This window comes from Lichenostomus cassidix, chromosome Z (genome assembly GCF_008360975.1).
Source record: "Lichenostomus cassidix isolate B80296 chromosome Z, HeHo_3.0, whole genome shotgun sequence".
Lineage (NCBI taxonomy): Eukaryota > Metazoa > Chordata > Aves > Passeriformes > Meliphagidae > Lichenostomus > Lichenostomus cassidix.
In genome coordinates this window covers 62,974,098-62,988,863 of record NC_139511.1, presented here as the reverse complement: position 1 = coordinate 62,988,863, position 14,766 = coordinate 62,974,098, and the positions used below count along the sequence as shown (strand labels likewise).

Genomic DNA, 14,766 nt, shown 5'->3' with positions numbered 1-14,766 from the left:
TTTTGAGCTTTGTATGAATCATGTGATTGGGCAAGAGCACTTGGAAGTACAATAGAGAAAAAAATTTTAATTCTAAGATATGTTTGTTCTGCAAAAGCTGAATCTGATGTATTCTTTAGTCTAGGTTTATCAGCTGTCTGCAGAGAATATTATAGACTTAAGATATTATTTCTCTTGTTGGTTTCCTTGTAATTTCTTTCAGTGTTTCCTCTGAGCTTAATGTAGCTGTCTATCTTCTCTTTTGAGAAAGTTTTGAATTTTGTTCTTAAGGATCAGGATTTTTTTCAGACATGGACTGTGACCTATTTCAGAAATTCCCAGGTTTGAGTGTCTCCTTTCTATTAAAAATCAGTTGATAATATTCAGTCCGATTTGGCTGCCAGTTTGTATTACATAATAGGGTGCTTGAAGCAATTTTTGACTTCTGAATTATAATGTAATCAGTTTTGCCAAACATTGTTTGAATAAGAAACTTGTGCTTAGTTTACATTACTATGATCAATGCAGAACTTCTAAAATAAGTATTATGATATTTTAAGTGTTTCATGTAGTTAGTCATGGTTCAAGGACAGATTTAACAGATAATAAGTACTGCTGAGACAATTATATGAAGTCAGTACGGTATAAGAACTGAAATGTTAAAATACAAAGTTACAAGTTGCATAGTTAGTTTTATTGGCCGTCTGATGGGAAATAGTGTTAAAAAGTAGTTTCCAAAAGGTACTAGGATTTGAATGCACATGGTCATATTCTTAAGCAAAGGGGAGATATTTCATTGAGGACACTTTGGTTGCCATGGGAATCCCAACCTACATGACAAATGCGTTCTGGTCCTGTACTTGAGATTAATCTAGATTCAGAGCTGAAGTATTAATGTAAATAAATATAATATAAAATTAATATATAATTAATATAAACGGAAGTATTATATATTAATATAATATATTAATAATTCTGTGCACATTCTGTTAATGTGCCAGGATATAAATTCTGGCAGTTGTGAAGTGGATAGACTGCTTTGCATTCTTTGCTATCCTTTAATGGAGTATAGGGGATCAAAGAGATACCTGCTTCAGATACAGCAATGTGCAATTTGTTCATAAAGCAAGATGCTGAAAGTATGCTGAGGCTGGAAATAGGCTTCTCATTCATCTGTCAACTTTCCACTTTCAGTTCATTTTTGTCATCTTGGTATTATTCCAGGGTTTCTGCCCCAGGTTTTCTCAGTCAATGGAACATGTATGTGAGAACACTGTTAAAACAAATGAAGAGTCACCTAAGACATAATAGACTAGACAGATTGTTATCTAGTGTCATGTTTCCAGGGCTGATGGTATATTTAACTTTATCTCAGAGTTTGGTGAAATTAAAGCCCCTACCATAGAAAAAGATGCAAGAATGCAGACCTATGACATCCTGGTGTGTGAGGTACAATGAAGTTTTATGTATGACTGCAACATCTTTTTATAGTAATTTACAGATTACTGTAATTCCACATTTTTTTTTTTGGGAAGATGAAAAATAATTTTCAGCTCTGGGTAGTTAAATCTGACACATACTATTTTTCCATTGAAGTTACAACAGCATTCTTAAAGAAACATGTTTGCCAGAAATGACATTTTAGGTTCAGCTCATCAAATGAGCTGTGTGTGGTTGAAAGAAACATGACGCACACAATACACACACACACACACAGAGTGGAATAAAAAACTTTAATCCATTAGTATAAGATTTTCTGCCCCCCACCTCTTTAATATAGGAGTGTACATGGGTCTATTTCTGCAATATGGTTTCTCATAATTGATACTTTTTAGTATAGGTTTACAGGAATGTTAATTGAGATGTTTTATTTCTCCTCTTTTTTTTTTCTAATTTCTTTTCTTTATAGTCACCAAATCAAGTCTTTACAGTACAGCAGCACAGGAGATGTCATTCTCGTTGTCTCTGGTAACTCTCAAGCAAAAGTTCTTGACAGAGATGGCTTCCCAGTAATGGAGTGCATAAAGGGAGACCAGTACATTGTGGATATGACAAACACAAAGGTAAGTTCAGAGGATGGAGCTTCCAAGGAGTATATTTTTGATGTGTATATGTGTATATTTTTGATGGTAGTTAAAAATGCAAATGCAGAACTGTTCATTCATAGTTTTGAAGTACTTCAACCACAGTTGGTTGTGTTTTGGCCACTTTGCCCTTGTATTTCCACAAACAATGGTTCTATTTACCTAAATGATTTAAATTCAGGTCAGTTTTTTAAATAGCTTAAGCCTAAAAAGTGATAATAAAATCCAATGCTCAAACTGATGATAAAGTTGATCTATTTATTGCTTGTAAAGTATATTGCCAAATAACGTAGCTAAATGCTGTTTTGTCTAAAGCTGTTCTTGTCAGATGACTGTTTCTTTTGGCTAGTGATACATACATAAAACCATCAAATAACATCTGCTTTAGTTCTTGTTTGCTGAAAAATAATTTAGATTTTCTTTCTCCTGTAAATGTCTAGAATTCCAGAGTATTGTGGTCCAACAGTCAAAATGCTAAAATATTTGTTATATTGCCTCATTAACTTTTCGGTATTTCTCTCCTTATTTGTGCTTAAAACAAACTGAAGTCATTCCAGCATTGCAGGAGTAGTTTCCAAATTTCTCTTTGAACTTAGTCAATGAGCATGTGCCTGTACTTCAAAGAAGTAAAGCCAACTGGACAATAAATAGCTCAGTAATGTAGTTATATTTATAGTCACTATAATGGCAATTGCTTACTTTGCATAAAACACTTACCTTCTGGTTTTTTCAGTCTTAAAGAAAGAAATCTGACTAGTCCATTTGCAACTTCAGTATTTTATGAAAAACTTGTCTTTACTCTAAACTAAGACAGGTTAAACCTGTCTTTGTTCTCAAATTCTATTTCCTCAGTTTTCTCCGACAGGATCTTTGGCTAGTTTAGATAGACATTGGGTATGTGCATTGTGTCACCTTTGTTGTTGCTGTTCCTCCTGTTACTCTTCTGTAGCTTGAAAAAGTTTATGTGACACTGTATTGATGGCTATTGTTTCATCCTTTCTCTGCGTTACAGTTCTCCCAAGAGAAAAGAAGTATGATTCTATGCCATTTTCTGAAAGAAAAAATAATATATAGAAGAATGTCAGGGTTTTTGTAAGTCAGAGATGAAAACAGTCAAGGATGAAATAGAGTACATACAATCTGTTAAATCATTGTGATATCAGTCAGAAGGGTCCAAAGGGTTTGATTTGTCCATCAGCTTTAATGTCATTCCACTTGAAGGGTTTGGAATAAAAGTTGTAAAACCTTGTAAGAGAGCTTACAAGGCTTTGTAAGACCTCTGTGTTTATTTCTTTAGGGTCACACAGCAATGCTCAATTCAGGCTGTTGGCATCCAAAGATAAAGGAAGAATTTTTGACGTGTTCTAATGATGGGTAAGTATTGATGTCCATCATTGTCAGTGTTTTTTGAGAGGCTTGTTTAGCTTTTGTGTTTTGCTACTGTGCCTTAATTTACTTTCAATATCATTCTTTCTAATCTTTTATAAGTAGTTAGAACAATGTTAGGTGAGATCTGGAAGCAAATACTATATTTATTTTGTCTCTAGATAATAAAGGTGTTTTATTTGTATTGTTTAGGTTTTGAAACTTAAAATTATTTTAAATTACATTTCATGAAAGTTATTAGTTAATTGTTTTTACAAAATTCGTGGGCAAAATTTAGCTTTACCCACTATTTCTTTGGAGTAGAATAATTCCTGTGGAGAGACTCCGTGTAACTGAATTCTCTAGGAAGATTGAGGATTTCAATTGGAAGTTGCAAGTTTCTCTTTAGGTGCAACTGAATATTAATCGATGTTGTTTGACAAGTGTCAAAGAGACTGGTGGAAATTATTTTGTGGCTTCAGTCTTGATCTTTGTGATTAGAATCAAATGGCAAAATGTCATGTGGCATCGGCATTAGTTAATTACTGCAGCTGTCAGTAGCAAGTTCATGAATGATTTTTTACTGATGTTTCAAATATACAATCTACTTTACTCCAGAGTGACAATAAGGATTGAATTTCCCCACTAATGTGTCTGTAGAGTGGTCCACTGTAAAAAGAAGACTTCAATTACCAATTACTTTAAACAGCTTGGTTTGTTTTCTTTTTCCCCCAAAAGGGACTGACTTACTGGTTAACACATGGATCCATGAAAATATTTTCTTAATAGGAAAATTGTCAGTTTCTGATACGACTGTCAGAAGGAAAAAAACCTAAACACTACATTGTGCTTTTTAGAGAAATAAAGTTGTAAAAGTACAGTTAAGAAAACTGTATTGTTCCAGGTTGTAGACACAAAGGTCTTCCATAGTAGAAATTACTATTAAATGCTAGAATCAATACTTTAAACAGTTTGTTGATATTTTGAATGTAGTACATTCATTAGTATGAATTAAATCAGTATGGTTTCCTTATTAGGTTGAAAAGTTTGTAGATCATGAAAAACAAATTAAGATATTGTTAATTATGAAGATTGTCTAATTTTCTCATGTCTAAGCAAGTCCTTAACTAATGTACCAAAAATGGATTTACTACATCCCTGATGCTTGAATTGCTGTGAATTAAAATGGTTTGGACAAGTAAGAGAAAACCAGACAAACTCTACCACAAATGGCTGCATAATTGCATTTTCACAGACGCTACATGGCTGAAATTACAAGAGAAGTATTTTAAATCTGTTGCATTTTGCTTAGTGCTAGTACAGGTCTTCCCATGATTTGGATGTGTCCTGTGAAAAGAAACAATTTGGATTGCTTAATTTGCCCCACAGGGCTTGAAGACAGTATTCCATGTGTGAAATTTAATAATAACAGAAATGAAAAAGTCTCCAAAGTTTAATCAGTAATTTATCTTAAGACTGGAGCTGTGAATGAGAATTGAAAATAGTTCCAGTTGGAAGGGGCTTAGAGCAATCCTCCAAGTGTCTGACCAGTTCAGGGCTGTCCAGAAGTTAAGGCCTGTTGTTAAGAGCATTGACCAATCAACCATACCTCAGGAAGTTTGTGTCAGTCTGGGACCACCTTCTCAGTAAAGAAATGTCTCCTAGTCTCCTGTCTGAACTTCCCCTGGCACAGCATTGAACCATTCCCACATGTCCTGGCCCTGCTTAGCAGGGAGGAGAGCTCAGCACCTCCCTGTGCCCTTCCCCTCCTCAGGAAGCTGCAGAGAGCAGTGGGGTCACCTCTCAGCCTCCCTTTCTCCGAGCAGCACAAGCCCAAAGCCCTCAGCTGCTCCTTACAGGAAGTTGCTTCCAGCCCTGCCAGCAGCTTTGTTTCCCTCCTTAGGACACATTCAAGGACCTTCACATCATTGCCCAGCTGCAGGGCCCAGGCTGAGGCTGCCCCAAGGCTGAGCCCAGCAGGAGCATCCCCTCTGTGTGCCAGTTGTGCTGTGCTCAGTGCTCTGGGATGGGTTTGCCCTCAGGGCTGCCTGGGCACTGCTGACCCACACTGAGCCTGCTGAGCTAAGAAAAGAGGTGTCTGAATGGGGAAGATCATCTGATTATAGCAATGTCTAGTAAGCTTCAAAAACTTAATTAATTTAAAGAGAAAATAAAAGACTTAATGTTCTTTTCATCAACCATGTTGTGTAAAGGTGAGTTGAGTTAGTAAGTAGTGCACCTTGGAAAATATGTGTTCCATTAGTAAATTTGGAGCACAAGTCTGATGAGGAGCAGCTGAGAGAACTGGGGTTATTTAAGTCTGGAGAAGAGGAGGTTCAGGAGGGACCGTATCACTCTCTATGTATAACTGACTGAAAGGAGGGTGTGACCAGGTGTTAGTCCATCTCTTCTCCCAGGTAACAAGAGAAAGGGCAAGAGGAAATGGGCCACAAGTTACAACAAGGTAGATTTAGATTGGAAATTGGGAAGAATTTCTTCACTGAAAGGGCGGTCAGGTATTGGAACAGGCTCCACAGGGAAAGGGGTGGAATTGCCATTCCTGGATCTGATTAGAGATATGGTTTTGTGGGGGATCTGGCAGTGTTAGTTTAACTGGTTGAACTTGATGATCTTCAGCATCTTTTCCAACCTCAATGATTCTAAATGACAGCAGTTGTTGGAGTTAGATCAACCGTTATAACTAGTATCAGGTTGTATATATATATCTGACTTCTTTTTGGTGATAATTTTTGAATGAGGAAAAATAACTTCTGTAAGATTGCTTTAATATGGCAAGCATTTTGCTTAGGAGAGGAACATAACAGTGCTTAGGTGTCAAGGCAGAGAGCTTGACTCTAAAGAAAGAAGTGGTCTGTGTCAGAAGATGTAACTGAAAACTTTTCTTGCTTTATGCTTAAAGAAACAGGTTTTCTGAATTTTAAGTAAATGCAGTTTAAAAATTCCATTTGTACCAAGCATTCTAGAAACCAGCATTTTTTCATTTAATACTGTTTATTATTCTACATCTTGCATAGCGTGGGTTGTGGATGTCATTAAATGTTACAACTGTATCTGTCTGTCAGTTTGGTTTTTTTTACATTTATTCCAGTATTTATACCTTACCCTTTTGTGTTGAAGAACTGTATTTCATTGATTTGTAAAGCTGGCTTTTTTGTTTGAGCCAATAGGTTTGCACTTAATGAAATGCTGGCAGAAATATGAAACTGTTGAAGAGTCTATGTGGAAACTTGGTTTATGTTGCACGCAAAGAAAACAAAATAATTACAAGAGAACTTGAACTTAGGAGCCTGTGGGCTTCTCAGGTCATAGCAAAAGACTGGAAGTCTTTATTCTAGGGAGGAGAGGTCTAAGTAGGGGTAGTATGTGATCCAAGTTTGTGAAATGTTCAAGATGGTAGGTAAGCTGAATGCAGAACTGTTATTTTCCAAAACCTCTTCTAAACCTAAGATGTATTTCTTGAAAGTGGATATAATTAAGTTTAGAACTAACAAAAGAAAAACAAATTTTGGGTGCTCTTTTAATTTATTCTGGAATGTGTTGTCACAGGAGGCCATGGAGGCAAGTTTAAAACGGGAAGAGAAAAATTCCTATTTAGAAGGACTTAAAAACAGATAGGAAATGAAGTAGGTATTATAACACTTCATGTATGACAGTTGTGGATAGTAAGGGGGAATAAAGGGAATGAGCTGTAATGACCAGACTTCGTCAGCATCATTATTGCTGTGATCAAAGACGGAATACAGGGCTAAATGAACCTATTTTCAGATGTAGTCAGATGTTCCTTTTATCTTTGTGTTATTCAGTGTCAGTAAATAATAAAGATGTAATTTCATGCTGCGTTACTGTTGAAAATGTAGTGTGTGGATTCTCAAGATACAATACTTTTGTGGTGGTTTTATATCTGGAGTTATGTGGTGTTCATGCTTGTAAGTTAACTGTTTGTAAGATCTTCTCTCTCAACAAAGATGGTGAGACAAAGCCCAGTCTGGTATACAGAGATTTTGGGTATGAATGTTTATAATTTTAAGCAAAAAATAATAAAGTCTCCCAACCCTGAATCAATCTTTTTACTGGGCGGGAGACATGGCTGTACCCAATTTTGACATTCCTGACATTATACACTAATGTGCTTTGGCATTCATAGTCCTTGACATATTACTCTCTCTCATGCTGTATCAAGACCATCAATACATGTAAGAGGAGAAATGAAAAGCTTTAGAGTATTGTACATCAGAGGAAAAGGTGCCATCAAACATCTACTCTTCTATTTTTATCCCAACGGCTGCGCTTGTATGCAGTGAAGACAAGCTCTGGAAATTTTGCAGTAGATTCCTCTTAGTTTTATTGTGAAATTTTTACAAGACATTGATGTAAGAATAAATTATTTGAAGTACAGTGACTGCTCTGAAACTTTTAAGAGAGAATGTGATCCTATCTGTATGTCTACAAGTAGAGATGTAATCCTCACATTGAGAAAAGGAACTGTCACAACTGGCATGTGTGGAGAAGCATACACTGGCACTAAATACCAAAATGGGACCTTTCAGGGGGTCATCCTGTATGGATGTGGGAAGGTGATGCCAAGGATGCTCTTAATAGGTATGAAGGAATGCTGAACGTGTTCCCTTTTTGCTGGTTTTAATCTGTGTTGGACATGACATGGAACTGTAAACTTTGTAAGTGGCCTTGTGGTGTCAGATGAAAATAACACATTTTAAATATGTTTTGGATAGATGCTTTTCGAATATTTTAAATTCATATTTCTTTTTATGCTAACCTGCTGTCACTGAAAGGCTCACCTAGGGTAGTCTTTATATGTATGTGACAGTTTCTTCTAAACCCAGGGTTTAGGCTGTAGTAGTAGCCTGAATGAAGAAGTAATTCAAGAAAGGCTCTAAGAATTGCAATGGAAAATGAAATATTCTGAGAGATGACCTGTTTCTTGTGATTTTTACATGGCATTCAAATATGCTATACATTGTAAAATATCCTAGAAGTAGGTTTCGATGATACTACATTCTAGTGTGCAGTTATTAGGCTATTTGTAAATTTATTACTTCAGACTGCAGATATATGGGTTACCAGCAGGGAGTCTCAGTGCGTTTTGTATGACTGTTCAAGGACACAGTGCTGAACTCAGGAAAAACTACATAAGAAAACAACACAGTTCCTTCAGACTCCTATACGAGAGAAACAGAAGCTGGTCAGCTTGCACACTGAAATGAGCCAGAGCCCAGACCCAGCAGTTATAGAATAAGTTTGAAAACTCCTCTTAACTTGTGTGAGTTCATGTTGACTTACGCAATTGTTAGTGGACACAGCTCACTTAATTTTATTTTCCTTGAAAATATTCCAGATGATGGCTTGTTGAAACATGTAATACCATTCTGTTTCTTTTTTTTTTGTGATATGGTCAGGGTTTTTTTTTTTTTGTTGGTTGGTTGGTTGGTTGGTTTTTTGTTTATTTTCTTGGGCTTTTACAGCTTGTTAAGGGTTTATTAGCTTTTAGTTGCAGAAGGAAGTACGAAAGTTGTCAGTTCTGTCAGTAGTCTGGTGATTAAGTATTTAAATGAATGATACTACCCTAGAGATTTAGTTGAAGTAGGTGTTTATTTGAGTGTATTGTGTTAACTAGATTAAATCTTGTGCGTAGATTCTCATGTGTGAGAATTCTCATATTCTCAGTGCTTTAACTTGACAACATTTCAAGTGATGAGAACAAAATACATTAAAAGAAAAGACAAATGTAGAAAAGTAATTGTCATTTGCATGGAACTGCACTAATCCTGAAGTTTGCATTACAGATATTTTAAATTTTAATGAATTTGAGACTAATTAATTAATTCATAACCGCCTTTCACTGTTTTTAAAGTATACACACAGAACTTCCATCAGTATTGATATTAACTTGATGGAAATATTTTTTTGCACAAGCTATCTTTTTTCATTTATGGCTATATGTTGCCTAGAACTTTGAATATCCCACAACTATTCCTGAATGATCAGTCGCTTTCCATTGCATGTACTCCTTACTATTCTAGAGAAGGTTCAAATACAGTGTGTGATCAACAATACCTTTGTCTTTTTTATAAATCCCTTGCCACATTACTAGGCTTACTTGCCCTCATTAAGGCATGGATCTTTCATTCTATCAGCACTGTGTTGAGTAAATCTACAGAACTGCATTAGAAGTGATAGTAACTGAAATGCCAACATTCACACATTGCCTCAAACTGAAAAAAAGTTTTGGAAATTAGAAAGTATTTAAAAAGTATTTTGCTCTCTGGAAATATACCTGACCAGAGTGACCTTTAAAAATACCCAGTGTTTTAAGACATAACTAACTCCTTGTTTATCTTATTCCAAAATATCTGTTGATTTCTATGTAATAACAAAGCAGGAAGAGGAAATGGATAATGTTGTTTTTGTTATTTGGATGTTTTCTTATCACAAATGTGATAGGTAGAGCTGTGTGAATAAGCAAGAAAGGTCAGTGATACTAAATGTTCCAGCAACAGGTGTTCTGTGTCCCTACTCTCATATATTTTTTTCCTTTTAGGAGCAGAATTGCAGCCAAAATTGAAATTTAGCAGTCGTGAACTTTATGATTTGTCATTGCTGTTTGGGTTGTGGTTGATTAACAGCTGGTTTACTGTACAGCATTCCTCTCACAAGTCTTTCCTCTCTCACCCTCCAGTAAGTTAAGTTAATGTTCATACATTAAAATGTTCTTACTTTAAAATGTTCATACTTTAAAAGGTATCCTAGAGGGTATTTAATGCCATCACAAGCTGACCTCTGTGATGAGTTATTCAGGGACTATTTCAGTGTAGATCTATCTCTAATTAAATGGATGAACTTATATATGCTCTTTGCAACATTTGCTGTTAAGATGACTTTTCTCTCCTTTATGACATCTGCAATGTCCTAGACACTACTAGGGCTTTTGAAATTTGATATATCTTAGTGAACACTGCTATTCCATGATGACTTTTGTCTCAGCCACCCTTGAGTTTTCATGTATTAACTAATTCTGTGCTATTAATTAGGTATGTGTCTAGAATCCCTGCTGCCTCATCTTCTCCCATTAGCTGCCTTATTTCAGGTGCAGTTGTCAGTGTATGACTTCTCTGTCATGACAACTGTTTTCTAGTTTTTTTCTAGTCTTTTATTAGGCTCAGAACTGTATAAGACTTGGTAGTTTGACAGAAAAGAGATTTGAGCAAGGTCTGGAATAGCACTGCTGAAGATGGCCAGTGGTCAGTTTCACCACCTGTGGAACACTCACTTACTGCCACGATGCTTTTCAGCTTTTCTTGAACTGGCAAGCAGCCTTCAACCCAGGTGATTCTGTTTTCCTTTAATAGATGGACTCTGTGGCCCGTTAGCTTGAGAGCCAAGTCACCTGTAATAGCTCACATACTTTCTCCTTACATTTTTTTTCCATGGTAGTACATTCTCAGGAGAGTACAAGATTTGGTATCTCCAGCCTGTTTGGCTGTGCACTGTGAAGAACAGCTCCACTGGCTGTGAAGATGGGATTATATGGCATTTCTTCTATAAATATGGAGAATTATAAATATCTCTCTATAAATATGGATTTATAGAATCTAAGATTCAGGTTACATACTCGCTGCTCACTCCAGGTTGACAGCAGCTCAGGCTAAGCTGATTACACTTAAAGTGAATACAACCCTGGAGTTTGTTGTACTCTGTTAAGGCCTGGAACAGCACGGTTGACAACTGGAGATCTTAAGCTATAATTTTACTTTTCTTTAATGCTTTTACATATCAGTAATACTGTGCATATGAAAACATTGGTAAGAACAGAATCTGGACGTGTATGGTTTAGTCTAAGTGTAATTATATTGTTTTGAGCTTTTGCGGAATTTATAGATTTTTTTCAATAATGTATTTGAAGAAATGCAGTGATAAAACTTGTTGCATACACTGTCCTTGTTTTATTTAAAAGCACCTAAGTACAACACTGAAGAAGGTTTTTGAATAAATATTAATAGTCTTAACGCCTTCAGTGTTTGAAACATTTTGTATGTAATAAATACAGTTAACAGTGATCCATCTGCGGCTTTGAAAACTGCTGAGGACAATAAGATAGCAATGCCAAGGCTACTACCAAGATGTTTGTATAAATTTTTGTTACAACCTAAGCTTCAATACTCCAACTAGCCTTCACAGATTTGAAGGCTAGTTGGAAAAAGCACACTTGAAAATAATTACCGATGTTTTACCTTCATCTGGAGGATCATTTAAAAATCTTTCTTTCATTGCAAAGTCTTAGGCTTGCGCTTTTGTGCGGTTTCTAGATTTACTTCTTAAAATAAGCTGCATGCTATAGAGCATAGGACCTGCTTTGGGGTCCAAAGTACTTACTCATCAAAAATATCACCCTGAATTTTATCTAGTTGCATCATACTGCTTTATAGGGTAGCAAATGCAAATAAAATTGTGGCGAAACAACTGAATTTGCCAGAGGATTAGTATAAATTAGACTTCCATCCTCGAAAAGAAATAACTCTTGCCAAGTTGTTTCAAGCTCATACATATACAGGTGTGTATACACATATATATTCACTTACTTGTACAGTATTCCATATGAAGATGAAATTATGAAGTTTGAAAATTTGTTCAAGATTTTTATGAGATACTTTTATTCCCAGTACAATGTTACAGTTTAGGCAAATTTTCAGAATTAATTTAGAATATAAAAAAATACAGTTCTGTTCAGTGATATGTTTTTTGTTATTCCAAGGTAAAGTTTTTTACTGCATCAGGAAACTTGGAAGTATTTTTGTGTGACAGATGAAAATATATATTAAAAAAATTGATTGGTTTATCTGGCAAGCTCAGGATTTAAGTATTCTCAGTACTTCAGTTCTTTCTGAACAGCTTGCTCCTTTTAGAACTGTGGGGTGAGTGGAGCAAGAGGGGATGATCTTTTCAAAGGCTTTTACTAGGTAATCACAATATTCTTAGCTTAGGATGGGAAGGCAGAAGTTCTGGTGCATATATTTGTTTCTTTTATCCCAGAACACATAGTATTTCACTTCTCACTTGTGCTGTGCTCTACATGGGTTATATGAATAACCTTTCCCTGCAACTTGTTTCCTAACCACTTTCTCTCAGACTGGAAAAGCTTCACTGTTACATCTTCTCTGGTCCTGGCTCACCTTGACTAAGAGAATACTTTTGAACAGTTCTGTTAGCATATCTGTGGGGTAACTTCTGGCAGAACAGAAATGGTGGGAGACTGGAACTTTTAGTATTTCCATCCAATCAACTTGATATCACACAGGCAAGAAGACAGGAATTTGCCATTTGTAAAATGTATAGGAAACTTCCTGTGGTTTTGGGTCATATACAGGTTGTTGAGCAAATACTTCCATTGTGGTGACTTTGTTCCACTAGTATGTTTCACTGGCAAGCTCCTCTCCTGTTTTCTCCCATGAAAAGTCTATTACATCTTTTATTGTATGAAGATGAAATCCTTTCTACTCAAGTATTCACTGGTAATTTTAACCTTTTACTCAGTTTAAAAGACTGTTTTCTCATGAGATATGCATCTTATTCAAATGACCAAAATTCTTTGATTATTCTAGTCCTAATAGGAAGTACAATAGACTTAGTAAACTAAACTAAAATGTTTTTGTTTGATAATGAGAAAGTGAAGTAGGGTAGACAAGGATTTATTTTGGCACATTTGCTTACAAAGATAAAATACGCATTCTAAGAAAATAAGTCTAAGAAAATAAAATTAAATTGCCATGATTACTGTTCAAATCTGATTCCGCATTAAAGCCACACAATAATGACTAATTATAATTAATATCCTATGGATCAAAACTCTGTGAAAATATTTGCTTTGTGATTTTTGATGTTTAAAATTGCTGGTAATTTCATTGTTTGAGTAATGAAGTTTAAAATTGTTCCTTTTATCAGGGTCCTCATGTTATATAAATACGTGTTTTAGTTAAAATACCACTGCTAAGTTGCTTGTTTAGAGATGTATGTCGGGTGGTTTTCATTTTTCATGGAACAAATTGGAACACCCTGAAGTTGCATTTCTTAGCTGGTAGTGGTTTCAGAGGTGCTTGGCTTCACTGGAGGATGATGAAGCCTGGAAAAGTTTTCAGTTCAGAAAATTCTGTTTAAGGCTGATAAATCCCATTTCATACGTGAGATAAAATAGCATGGAAATTATGTATGGGTTTTTGTGAAAGAAGCTTCTCTTGTTTATTTAATAAAACCTCTTACAAATTGTTGTACAGTATCCATTAGTACGTTATAAGCAGTAAATTACATTACAAAATCTGTTGAATTTTTTTCCGTTAATTCCAGTTGTGACTTTTAAAGGATTAATCTTGTAAAGATATGTGAGATATTTGTCATCTGTCAGCTGGGCTAGCTAATAGGAAAAGATCTTAAAACTGATCATCTGAAGTAATCAGAAAAACATGTTTCTAATACAATTTCTTAAGACTGAACTATTGCCTCAAAACTTCTATATTTCTATAAATTCTGTTAATTAAAGATGTTTTTATTAGAGAAAGTGTGAATCTAATTCTAGTAAAACCTGCACACTAAGTATTAGTCACTGATTCTGGGAGCAGATTGGTTAATGAACTGGGTGAAAACAACAGCATGGGAAATCATAAATAGAGAAGAATATTTTCCTGAAAGTTATGTAGGGTTAATTGTATATAAGCTTTTAGTATGAAGCTCTGGAAAAGCAGGTACACATCTTTTAAAAATCCATGCACACACAGAGAATTAATCTTTACTAATGACATTGGTAAAGGATATGATGTTAATGTTCTGTTTCAGCAATACTCATTGAGTTCTGTGTCTAGTTCCAATGATAGCAGTCTAAAAAAGATGGCAAAAGACAGGGAAAAGGAAAAATGTCAGAGATGTATCCTGAAACTTCATCGAATTCAAGAAGATTCAAGAAGCTGAATACATTTCTGTTTATTGAAAAATATATTAAGAGACTTGGCAACAGCAAAAAAATACTGAAAGAGATATAAAATGTCCAACATTTGAAAGTTCTTTAAATTGCTAAAGGCATAACTTGACCCAGTAATTGAAAGTTAGCAAGGTTTATATAGGAGAAAGAAACTATTTATTTGTTAACAGATATATTGTGTGACTGTGGAACTGATTATTAAGGGAGAAATGCAGTAAATTCTTTACCAGTTGTAGCTTTCACACATAAATTGTGGATGAAATTTCTCTTTTAGTCATCAGACAGACCAGTGAACACAAAAAGCACCATTTAATAAGCCTGAGATTGGAATAG

The 14,766-nt window shown here is 35.2% G+C and overlaps 1 protein-coding gene across 1 annotated transcript in view; it reads left to right on the top strand.

Moving 5' to 3' along the window:
* The window catches only part of WDR70 (WD repeat domain 70), a 126,336-nt gene that overhangs the window by 40,784 nt on the left and 70,786 nt on the right, over positions 1-14,766 (top strand). The window contains exons 8-9 of the mRNA XM_085042170.1: positions 1,889-2,042; positions 3,361-3,437. Of these exons, the coding sequence (XP_084898296.1) occupies positions 1,889-2,042; positions 3,361-3,437 (231 nt within the window). The remainder of the gene's footprint in view (positions 1-1,888; positions 2,043-3,360; positions 3,438-14,766) is intronic.